The 12,723-nt window shown below is 39.9% G+C and overlaps 1 protein-coding gene across 1 annotated transcript; it reads left to right on the forward strand.

Moving 5' to 3' along the window:
* Window positions 1-395: 395 nt before the first annotated feature.
* LOC101846383 (kelch-like protein 21) lies at window positions 396-11,956 on the forward strand. The gene is made up of 6 exons (XM_005109669.3): window positions 396-475; window positions 5,805-6,400; window positions 7,109-7,276; window positions 7,531-7,723; window positions 9,738-9,974; window positions 11,103-11,956. The coding sequence occupies exons 2-6, from the start codon at window positions 5,825-5,827 to the stop codon at window positions 11,672-11,674; spliced, it is 1,746 nt and encodes a 581-aa protein (XP_005109726.1). The 5' UTR covers window positions 396-475; window positions 5,805-5,824; the 3' UTR covers window positions 11,675-11,956.
* Window positions 11,957-12,723: the final 767 nt, after the last annotated feature.

The following is a 12,723-nucleotide window of genomic DNA, read 5'->3' on the forward strand; positions in this document are numbered from 1 at the left end:
CGAGAGGAGGCCAAGCCAATATAGAGCTATAGTATCTTATTTTTTTCTTTCAATAAAGATGATAAAATAGCGGTTGAAATAAAGCACATGATGTACACCCCCCGCCCAACACGTACACCGATGATGTCATCTGTAGCTATTTGTCCAACAAATCAAAAAGATAATTAATTTTTCTTATAGTTGTAGGTCGACCAATGCAAAGGAACAAAGCACCAGCACCAGGGTGGCCAATTTTGCCCCATAAAGTGCCAAACAGGCATTCAAGAACAATTTAAATCTAACTTTTCACACAAACTACTGTCCCCTGCCTAGCCTACTTTCGGTTTCACATCGATCGACAACAAAATTTTAAAAACAGAAGTGTGGAGCGACTTGCAGTCTACTAGAATCTAGATCTAGATCTAGATCTAGAATCTTGATGGCTGGCACTGCCCGACACAATTTGACATCTAAACACTTTTCACGAATAGATTAGGTGAGGTGTAGATCTAGATCTAGATTCTAGGTCTTGGGATCTATTATTACTATTAATTAACTTAAAACTTAAAAGGAAGAGGCTAGCCGTACTTTATTATACTTTATAAATTTTAATGACGGCTAGACTAGCAGGCAAGACTGCATGACGGCTAGACAGCTGGGTTAGCCGTACTTATTATATGATGGCTAGATTGACCCCAAAAAATAGGCCTACTGAATTGTAAATATAAATTTTTAGTTTGCAGCACCTAAAGTATTTGTATTTGGAGGCGAAACCAGGTGCCTTACTGCCACTGACAGTGCACATACCTGAATTTAATAATTGGAATGAGACTTGTAACTTGTTTTCTAATGTTAAGATAGGCCCTAAGATAAGTACTTTAGGACGGCTAGACTGTCCAATGCGGCCGCGGCCACCATATTTTATCAACCCGCAGCCAAATTTACCTGCCAGTGCCTCAGACTCAGGCGGCCAGGCATGGTCACTCATTGCCTGACGCTTTGTCAAAAATTTTGAATCCGCCCCTCTCGCTGTGGACCATGGATGGGCTGTCATAATTCATTCACCTGTCATTGTGTCATTAGGCCTATTATTGTTAGATCTGGTCCCTCCAATGAATGCTTACCCAAGTTGACCTCTATGGCCATGGGTAGATCTAGATCTAGGCCTACAATAAATTTTCAACTGCTGGTGATGGTTGGTTAGGTACAGTAGTCTCCGCCTAAATTAATGCACGCCATACAAATTTAAGCTCGCTCCGCTCTAACGCATGCTTTCGTCATCTGACGAGTTTTTAACTATATAATTTAAAGACGTACAATAATAATAATAATAGATAGCATTTGTATAGCGCATATCCCCGCTCAACAGCAAGCTCTATGCGCTTTACACTATAATTTGTTACCCCAGCAGACCATAGTTCACTCCGAAACATTCTCAGCTTCCCGGGAAGCATATACAGTGCAAGCAGCCGATTAAGCGCTCAAACACTAACAAACTGACAAGATCGTTCGCTGTCTATAGCGGGGTACCCATTCCCACCTGGGTGAAGTGAGGAAAATTCAAGTGCCTTTCCCAAGGACAAATACGTCGGGTCCTTGACGGGATTCGAACCCACGACCTTACGGTTGAGAGTCCGAGAGCCTAACCACCAGGCCACAAACGCACGGTTACTCCTTCTAAACGCACACTCCGATCTGCGAAACACGCCAACAAATTAAGCTTGGCAAGGGGGGATTTTCACGACAACCTGCTCAGCCTGCATAAAGACAAGCTTAGAAAGTTGGTGAGAGAGAGTGTCCCTCATGCCGGACATAGAGAGTGATGGACAGCGTTTTCACACCCAACTTTCCGCAGCCACAAAGGTCTTGGGTTGATGAAATGTTGGGAGACTGAAATGTTTTTTGATTGGTCACTGGAAATGTATCTTTGAGAGAAGGTTTCTGACTGGTGTTTCAGAGACTGCGTAACGTTTAGTTAGACCTCTAGATTCTATGCCTGATGCGCGACACCCGTAAATGCTGTAAAACACTTGACAGGCCGCTATAGGATTAAAGATTAGCCAAGTAAGCCTAATCAGCTGCACTCGAAAAACGTACATGTACGTGTTCAACGAAAAACAAGAGAAAATGTTTCTCTGAACGTAGAGAATGATTTTGCTTGTATTTATAAAAGATCTGCGGTCGGGGGTGGTCGCTTGGAAAGCCACGTGGCTGGGCCGTCGTCTCTATGACTATCACTAACAATTTCCTCTTAGGCTATCTATCTTTTCTCGACGTTTATAGTGCATATATTCAATACATTGAGTCCATCTCCACCTCCCCATTCAATGCCTTTGTATTCTTAACCCCACTCGGGGAATCCTTCACAAAACAGTCACGTGTTGTCACATTATAATCTGATGATCCCCTCCCTCCAAAGGAGGTCACTAGAGATAAGAAATTGAGATGACTGCGCCTCTTCCTCCCTTTGCAAAGATTTATGTAAACGCACGCTCTGTGTAAACACACGCCAAGGAGCCCTCCCGAGCACCGTGCATTTAGGCGGAGACTACTGTAGCGTGATCCATCATAACCAAAAAGCCCACCCACAATTAATGCACTAATCCTGTGTGAGGTGGCTGGTCACTCTGTTTTGTGTTTAGATCTAGATCTAGATATATACCTAATCTGTAAAAAAGTAACCATGGACGTTGACGTTAAATTGCGACATTGTTCTCCGAGTGGTGGCGACCCGTGTGTTTGTTTTACAATGGCACTCGGTCTTCATCGTCTTACTTACATAATTTTTCATTTATTTAACCCTTGCTGGCCCTTGCACAAAGTCAGCAACAAAAAAAGAAAGCTAGACTAACCCCCCCCCCCCCCCTAAAAAAAACCGCAGCAAAATAGCTTTCTTGCACCACCCACACCCCCTTTTAAAAAAATTTTTTTAAACCCTTTGGAATTAGACTATGGCAGTCTTAAGCCTCAGATCATCCCTGGTTTGGACCTTGGAAGAGTTTGCTATAGAACTTCATTTTTATCAGTCCTGCCTAAGACGGCCACCTGTGGTATACCGCCACTTTTCTCCATGACAATGGGTGGCCGTTTTACACAGGTTTGACTGTAGCCTATTCAAACCTAATTGTAAAACATCAGTACCTCCAACAATGTTTAGCACTGCTTCACCAGAGAATCTTAGAAAAAAATTTAGGATTAGGAGATCAAGAATTTAGGATTAATAGTCCCTTTGCCATCTGTGTATCATATTATGGGCACCCACACTATAGAACTGAAGACTTATAGAGGGTGTCTACTAGATGAAAATGGCCCTTTGACAGCCTTTATCTGTTTTGGGGTTGGGTTTTTGTGTAGGTTGAATGAAGAAGGAAAGGGGATTTAAAGAGTCTGTCTTGATCTATGAAATTTAAAGACAAAGTTTAAGAGTCTAATACTGAGTGCTCTGTGATTGCAAATAATTTTAAATTTTGTGTTTCCCTCTGTTTCTTATATTTATATTATTCAAGAGGCTTTTATAGGTATTTTTTATATTTTGTTAGTTGGCTTTAATGCATGTAGTAATAATAATAGAAAAATGATTTGACTGCTGAATTTAATTGTCTCAATGCAAGCAGGAAAAGTGGATGGATAACGTTTTTCCACAGAATTTCCAACTCTTTAAAGTATATTTATGATATCAAGGCTTTTTTTTTTATACAGCTATTTTCATTCTTTGTAAAGTTTGTGAAAACTTTGTGAAAACATTATGTTTTCTGAGTTGTGTAGCTAGCTAATTCTACAACAATATATATGATGAAGATTTCTACTCCGATCTGATCTGTACTTTTACTTCTATAGAGATATAATATTACTATCAAGCTTGGTATTTCTTCAAATGGAAGACCCTGATTTAAAACTACAAAAACAGATTATTTTGGTGTCACAAAGCTAGCTGGATGATAAAATATCCTTGACATATACACTGGTGATGAATGTTGGATCAAATTGATGTTCTAATTAATTAAGTCAAAGCTGTGCCAAGCAGTAGGCCTGCGTAAAAAATGTAGTATGTTTTGGGGTTTCTGAGTACAAACTTAGTATATTTTTGTGTCGAAAGGAAGAGGCTAGCCGTACTTAATGACGGCTAGACTGCTAGGCTAAGTACGGCTAGACTGGCAGGTTAGCCGTACTTAATACTTAATAATGATGTCTAGACTGATAAACAGCAAAAAATAGGCCTACTGAATTATACATTTTTAGTTTGCAATACCTAAAGTATTTGTATTTTAGACGAAACCAAAAGGTGCCTTACTGACAGGGAGCATACACACCATGTCTTAGATGATCCCTCAGCTCCATGATCCCTCAGCTCCGTGATCCCTCAGCTCCATGTTCCCTCAGCTCCATGTTCCCACAGCTCCATGTTCCCACAGCTCCATGATCCCTCAGCTCCATGATCCCTCAGCTCCGTGATCCCTCAGCTCCGTGATCCCTCAGCTCCATGTTCCCTCAGCTCCGTGTTCCCCCAGCTCCATGTTCCCTCAGCTCTGTATTCCCTCAGCTCCGTGTTCCCTCAGCTCCGTGTTCCCTCAAGTCAAGTTACATGCTATATCCTGCCATGTGCCATGACTTATGCCATACCATATTACACGACATAAATATCTCTTGACTTGAGGGAATATAGAGCTAATTCTCCTAACAAACCACTCTATGTTCCCTCTGCTCTATGTTCCCATTTCAAGTTAAATATTAAATGATGACCAGAGGTCAACTTATGGTCAGAGTGACCGGTGGTCAAGCGTGACTTATACTGAAAATGACGTTAGGGAACATATAGAGCTGACCTGGACTGACAGTGCATGTATTTTAAACCTGAATAATTGCTAATGAGACCTGTGTACTCGATTTCGGTCAATAGGACCTATGTTAAGTACAGCTAGACTGCTAGGAGCTAGGCTAGCCGTACTTAAGGACAATGGCTGAATTGTAAATAAAATTTTAGTTTGCAAAACCTAAAGTATTTGTATTTCCAAGGAAACCAAAAGGTACCTTTCTGACATGCATGTATTTAATATCTGAATGATTACTAGATCTAATTAGACCTGTGTATCCTCAACAGGTTTCAGTTAAGAGGGCCTAACCTAACATCTAGCCTACTTTAGGACGGCTAGATTGGCAGGCTAAGCTAGCCATTTCGGTGTCGGAAAATATATAAACTCTGATGTCTAGTATTGCTTTTCACAGACTTGCCGGTCTTAAGAAAAAATTATTACTTTCAAAACAGGATTTGCGAATAGTAAGAGAACTAATTCCATTTAAAACTTAATTGTAGAGGCCTTTACACTTAACACTACTGAGATTATTGTTGAAGGTCTGCTTGGGATAGTTTGAATCTATCTCATGCAGAAAAGTGTGTGTGAAGGCTTTGAAGATGAAGGTGTGTTTCTTGTGCAATGCACACCATCTTTACCCGCATCGTTAGAGTTTTTTTTAGGTTTTGAAAAGTCGGCAGCTATGTACTCATACTATTAGCACAATGTTAAATGAGAATTTGAGTAGGGGGAAGTCATTATTGTTGCAATTTGAATTTCACAAAATTAAATTCAGAGGTTGAAATAGCCTTTCAGTCTGTTGGTGATGCGTCAAACTTTATATTACCCCTGACCAAAATGTTCATAAAGTGGGGTTTTCTAACGTCCTAGTTCAGTGTAGAGTAAATCAGTAAGGGTAGCCTTTTGCAGAATCTTTTATGAAAGGTAAGGGGACCAATGCTTCCTGCTGGACAGTGTTTGAGTTATAACTTTTTTCACTCAGTAGACCAACTTTTTCTCCTCTTTCTTCTACAGGAAGAGAGCCCTTTTAAGAAATGGATAATGTTGATCTGAGCTGTGATTCTGGAGATACCGCCTCTCAGTCGTGGTCAGTATGTCCTTCACTGGATGAGCGACCCACAGACCTGGACCTCTATGTGGAGGGTTGCTGTTTTCATGTCCACAAAGATGTTCTGGAACAGTCTTGTGATTATTTCAAGGCCATGTTTCAATCACAAATGCTGGAGCAGACTAAAAGAGAAATAAAATTACACTCCGTGCAATGTGAGCCATTCAAAGTACTGGTGGAAGCCTTTTATTCTGGAAGCTTGAGTTTAAATACAAGCAATATGTTCAGCGTTGCAGAGACTTTGCAGATGTTGCAAGTCAAAGAAACACTTTCTGATCAGTGTATTGAATATTTTCAACAGACCATAAACTATGACAATTGTTTTGAGATTTTGTTCTTTGCTGATCAGTATAGTATACAGGACATATATGATGAGGCAAGGAGATTCTGTCTGGCTTATTTCATTGAGGTGTGGCATCATTCTTCATTTTCTTCTTTGACAAGTGAACAGTTGGTGAATTTTCTGTCAGATGAAAATCTTTGTGTGGATCATGAAGCTGAGGTATGTAATTTTTTTTTCATTATCAGTTTTAATAATGCCAGCCTTAAAGTTATGAGGCTTACAAGTTGGTCAATTGTTTTCTCAAAGTTGTTGATAGAAACTTATATATATGTGTCCTGTGTGAGAGGCTGAATTTGGAGATATAGTGGGCTTCAGTCTACAAATATCTGTAGGGGAAAATATATATATATATGCCCTTTGCCTACTTTGCTATTTCTTCTATTCCTCATATGATAACGAGGTCACTGAGACATAATGAATGTATGCAATGTAAGTTTATGCACTGAAGAAAAGACTTATTGCATTCTGTGTGGAACACTTTCATGATCAAATTTCAGCTATACAGTACAGATGGTGCTGTGGATCAAGAAAAAGCATACTGGAAAGTGAAGAAACAGACATGATTGGAAAAAAGTGTCCTAACATAGATGAGAAACTAAGTATGGCATATTTATTTGTGTCCGAATTTGTTGTAAAGTGATGTCCTACTAGCTCCTGGCCCACCATTAGCTCTGTACGTTTGTGTGTCATTGCTGTTTTGACCCACTGGCTCAAGTCCCTTTTGGGGATTTCTTAAATTTCTCTATTCATTTTGCTTTAACTGAATTTGGAATTAATGTTAAAGTTTAAAGTAGAGGTTACACCTCTTTGATAGCCTTATTGTGATGAGAGAGTCTGTTAACCCATACACTGTTGTACTTCTTTCAGGTCTTACAGGCTCTGAAGAAATGGTTCCACAAAAATCCCAGTCACCAAGACAAGACAGCCGAGATCCTCTCCTCATGTCTGTGGCTCAGAGACCACCCCAAAGCCTTGGAGATCACCACTAAAGCTGTCATAAGTGCAGATTCCCAGCTGTTCCAGAAAGAAATTCCCGTAGGTTGTTTTTTTCTTCTGCACTGTTCTAGTTTGAGAATAATAGAAATTTTCTGGGACACATCTACCTGTCTTTCCTAGGATCTATTTTGATATTCTTTATTTTTGGTTGACCAAGTTACCTTCAACAAGAACAGTCATAAATCTTTGCTCCTGCTCTCTTACAAACTAAAATGTCCTTAGATTTATTGTCGTGAAAAGAAATGTCATCACTGTCATATGTCCCCTCCCCCCTCCTTTCTCTCATGTTTTAGGATATATTCGCTTCTAGACCGAGGCAAGAGAGTGTTCTCATGTTCTGGTCACTCCTGACATCGACAGAGGCCAGTGGCTTGGTGGACCTGGTCAAGCTGTGTCCAGATACCTCTCGAGGTCTTCTCCTCGACAGCATGAGGACGGTGCTGGAGCTTCCTGGCTGCGATGTGGGCTCGGCTTTGTGTTGTAGAGGTAATGAATATATATGAGGCATTGTGGTGAAATTTAGGGACTCATCAAAATCATGATATCAAAGAAACTGAAAATTTTCTTGCCATTGGGCAATTTTTTCTAAATGTTTTCTCTTTTAGGCTCAGTACCTGTTATGTCTTTTTGAAAGTATATTTTTGTGTGGATTTTACTGAAAAATGTTCATCAAAGGCACAAAAAATTGTAAATTTGCCAAGTTTTTAAGGACAGTCAAGGTTTGGAAGTCACCAAACTTTGGAGGTTATTTTCTAGCTGATTTTACATCTGACACCAGGTGACCTCTGCCTTCTTCAGTCACAAACATCTCTATTCTACTCAAAGTGTAATATCAATAACTCCATACCCCCCAAAATTGACAAGCGTCTGACTCCACAGTGTTGTGACACACCTTTATACTTACTGGTTAGCAGGATGTACTGTTTGCTTAGTTGGTTTGAAGTGTTTGTTCATTATTACATGAGGTATATAAGAATTGAAACTCGACTTTCAAATATATGTGTCCCATCCACCTAAAAGTAGCATGATTGTTTTTCTTTTTTTAACCTATCATTTGTTAATATTAGGTAGGGCTAATTTGTTTTCGAGTTTTTAGAGGTTTTTCACCTTGATGAAGTGTCCAAACTATTGTAGAGTATGCACCATAGCTAACCCAATGTTCTTTTTGTGTCAACACTGAATACGCTGTGCTTGAAACTTTCATAAGAAAGGAAGGCATCAAGCAAGGGTGATGCTTGATGGATATGTTAAGTAGTCAGTAGTGATGGAGAGCCATGAAACAAATTTCCTTGTGCCCTGGTTATTTCAAAAAGTTGTTTGAGCACCTTGAAGAGTGTCCAAAAAAATTAGAAAAGATTCAACAAAGGGCTAAAGGAGTTACAAAAATGCAAATTACAGTCGAAGTTGTCCAAATTTAACCACCCATTGTTGAGGTGAATATTGGTCATTTATGACAGGTGGTCCCCGTCGACAACGTTGTCATAATATAGAAGAAAAAAAAACCTCAAAAGGGGGTTGGGAAGTGGTTATTTGTACAGCTGATTGTCTTTTGTAGGTCAGAGCCGGTTCGACTATTTTTTCGTATTGTATCTGAGGCCATATAAACTTGTTTCATTTATTGATATGTTGAATACTGGTTCTTTCAGGACCAAAAACACGCTGAAAAAAAAATACATTCCATAAGGAGTATTTATTGTAAAAATACACAGGACCCCCATGAAGCTGTTTTATTTCTTTTGTCTTTCAGTGCTCGAGTCCTTTGACTGAATGACAAATGTCATTAATTTTTTTATTCATCGTATTGTTCTTCTTACAAGATAAGAATTATTACATGTAATCAAATGTAATGCAATGCTCAGAAAAATGTAGTCCGTTTTGAGTTCTTGTGCAAAAACATCCCCCTGACATAAATCGACCCCCCGGGCAGTGCCACTGACTGAAGTGTCTTTAGGCCATTCCCAAAGGGAAGAAGACATTCCTCGTTCAAGCATAGTAGAATTGTAAATGGACTGACTCACACTCATAAATGTGCCTGATCTACAGCAGGGAACTGCTGCTTTTTCTTTCCTGATCCTTACTATTGTCAGCGCGCTCATATGACCTTAGCAGTTGCGAGCGCCGTAAAACCTTATACTACTACTACTACTATTGTCATTTTCCTCTACTTATTTTGTATGTTTGTCACTCTCTTGTGACCTGCTATTTTGGGGTGCCTTGATAGTCGAAGCAGACCTTGTGCTGTTGAAGCTAGAGAGGTGAGCAGTCTAAGTCTGATTCCCTGTAAAGACTTCTCTGTTGACACCCGCCCCTTGGCGCTCATATGACCTTATGCAGTTGCGAGCGCCGTAAAACCCTCTACTATAAAAAAAAAAATGACATAAATCTAGCTGTTTTAACTAAATGTATATTTTGTCTTATGTGTGTGAGGCCTGAAACTTTGAACTGAATGACGAACATCATTAATTTGTTCATTTGATTCTCTCATCTCTGATTCCTTCAGGTCCATATGTTTATCTGTCCGGTGGCGGGCCTGGGTTTGGCAAAGTGAACTGGATCCGAAAACTGTGGAGATTTGACTGTAGCTGTGAGAGTGACCGATGGCAGGCAGTTGGGGAGTTGTTTGAGACACGACGTCACCATGCCATGGTTGCCATTGGCAACAAGCTCTATATCTTTGGCGGATTTGGAAAATTCAGAGTGAAAAACTCTGAACTGGACTGTTTTGATCTGGAGAAAAGTATGTGCCATTTGAATTGTTTTTCATGTTTTTAATCATTTTTGTTTAAACAGAAAAACACATTACTTTTGTAACATTTGTTTAAAAATGGAATTAGTTTCAGCAAACTATTTATGACTTGTGTTGGTTTTTTGTACTATCAAAGCCAAGTTTTAGGCAGAAATCCTATGTTTAAGACAAGAGTTCCCTACTTTTACTTTTTTAGTACTTTTCTTTTTTAGCTAATCAGTGAATTAATGTTTGACAAATTTTTAAACAAATGCAAGAGTTTGGTTATCTGTGAAAAAAACTTAAGTTGTCTACTGAATATATACATGTATAGTTTGGCATGTTGTTTCCTAGAGACTTGAACTTCACTTCTCAAGATTACAGCTCTCCATCTTCAAATCTGTGTATACTTATAATAAATAATAAATATATAATAAATAGCATTTGAATAGCGCATAACCCCACTCAACAGCAAGTTCTGTGCGCTTTTCACTATATTAGTACCCCAGCAGACCATAAAACACTCAGAAACATTCTCAACTTCCTGAGAAGCATACAGTGCAAGCAGCTGTTAAGCGCTCAAACACTAACAAACTGACCAGCAGACAATTGCAAACAGCTAAATGAGTATTGTTTTTAACAAGTTGTGGGGCTTGCAAAGTTTTTCTACTTAATACCTACATCTTTATGTATATCATGTTCAAACTCATCATAGTGGCTCATTTCGTGACTTTTGATTTGTCTTTGTGAAAAAGAACTCAGTTACTTTGTAAACAGACAGCTATCAATAAGTCTTCACAATGTGTGGGACAATGATCAGATCCTGTCTCAGGGTCATTTACTGTAAATGTGTTGTTGCCAAGTTATATATAGTGCCTCTGAGGTCAATAACAACAGTTGGAAAAGTGAAGTCTTATTGTCTGTTTTTGTACAGCAAGTAAAATCTGCCTTTTCCTCAACACTTTCAGGATGAATGGTACATGATGTATTATATGGAAATAACCAGTTATGGGGCCAGTCTATGGCCGATATGTCTTGAAACGGTTAGAAAATATTTCAGACTTCAATGAATTTTAAGCTTGATGGAGTGTAATAGGGTTTCTTTTTTTTATTTAAAAAATTGTTTTTTCTACATTACAGAGAGCTGGCACCGCCTGCAGCAAATGCCGACTCATGAGATTAAACCAGTGACAGCCGTCCACTACAACACATTCTACTACATAGACTCAGGGTGGGAAGTCTATGCGTTCAGTTCCGACACTGAGAGGTGGAGTATGCTGGATAGAAGTGCCCTTCTGAAGCCTGTTCCCACCTGTCCTGTTGCCATACACATTGTTCCCGGCGTTCCTTTAGACTACTTCGTCGTTCTTGCTCAAGATGAGCGACTACATCTGTCTGTGTTTAGACGGCCTCATTCGGGTGAATTAGGCACAGCGTTGTACCAAGACTCACTGGAATGTGAGGGAAAATTAAAATATTCCGTGGTTGAATCCAGAAGGTTACTCATATTTCTGGAACGAAAGGATGAAGACTTTGGTGCCGAGGACATGAGCGGGGATGAGGAATTCTCAATTATGGTGAAATCTTACGATGTGGGAGAGAGGAAACTGTCGGAATATCGTACTCTGAGAAATATAAAAAAAGCCCAGAATGTTGTGACTGTTCCCGAGCTGCCCGTGTCTTTCCGAATCGGTGCCCCAGTGTCTTTATGAGACGGGCAAAGAACACTGTGTATGAAAGTGTCTTTTCCTCATGGTTCGGGGGGGGAATGAAGTGCGGTGCTATTTTATAACACAACTCTGGGCGTGCCAATTGTTTATTTCATGGGATTGTCTCAGTGGAAGGCTTGGCTATGGTAAAAATTGATCCCTCAGATTGTTTGTTTGAGTCCACCCTAAACACAACGGACTTGACTCTTACTACATACTAAATAGATCAGACCAGGTCACAATCTTTAGACTCCGTTGTGGCCACAACCGACTCAAACACCATATGCACACTAAATTAAAAGTGGGAGAGTCGGCGATCTGTGAATGTGTACACGACCAAGAGGATGCCAACCATATCCTTCAGCACTGCCCGCGCTACGCCACCCTTCGTACACAGATGTGGCAGAATGTGACTCCCCTTGAGAGAAAGCTCTATTGCAGTCTCTCAGATTTGAAGCGAACTGCACAGTTTGTGCGTGACATCGGACTGTCTAGCTGCTGTCATCAAGAACGAGGAAGAAGAGAAAAAAAAGTTTGTTTGAGTAAAGAGAAGTTCATTGACACAATAATGGTCATTTAGTGATGGGAAAAAGCAAGATAGACCAACAGAGGGAAGATAAAGAAGCAGGACCTATCCTTGGTACCCTCCAGCCACCTGCTATCCCTGACTTCAAGTTGTAGCCTTATTTTTATTTTTAGTGAGGAAAATGTATCAGCACAATTGTTGGTGAAAAATGTGCTGCGTGAATTCATATTTGGGGAAGACGAATAGTAATTCCTTTTTTTGCCATTTATATGCCACAACCTTTGGCACTTGGTCGGCACTGGCGTCTGTGGTGAAGTGGTTAGGTGCTTTACCACTGCACGCAGAAGACATGAGTTCGATTCGCTTGTCAGGAGGTTTTTGGGGTTTTATTTATGAAGTATCACCAACCCAGCCAACTGTTCGCTCAGTTATCAACCCAGTTTGATCTTGATAGGCTGGAAGGAAGTAATGCACCCCTGAATGATCTAAATTGTATCAAAAGGTGTGTAAAATATCTGCAGTTACG

The sequence above is a fragment of the Aplysia californica genome, unplaced genomic scaffold (assembly GCF_000002075.1).
Source record: "Aplysia californica isolate F4 #8 unplaced genomic scaffold, AplCal3.0 scaffold00803, whole genome shotgun sequence".
NCBI classification, from domain to species: domain Eukaryota; kingdom Metazoa; phylum Mollusca; class Gastropoda; order Aplysiida; family Aplysiidae; genus Aplysia; species Aplysia californica.

Bases quoted from the DNA above. Each gene is read 5' to 3' on its own strand.
- LOC101846383 (XM_005109669.3), top strand. From the start codon at position 5,825: ATGGATAATGTTGATCTGAGCTGTGATTCTGGAGATACCGCCTCTCAG. The intron at 7,277-7,530 runs GTAGGTTGTTTT...CTCATGTTTTAG, and splicing joins TGTTCCAGAAAGAAATTCCC to GATATATTCGCTTCTAGACC. The intron at 7,724-9,737 runs GTAATGAATATA...TGATTCCTTCAG, and splicing joins CTCGGCTTTGTGTTGTAGAG to GTCCATATGTTTATCTGTCC.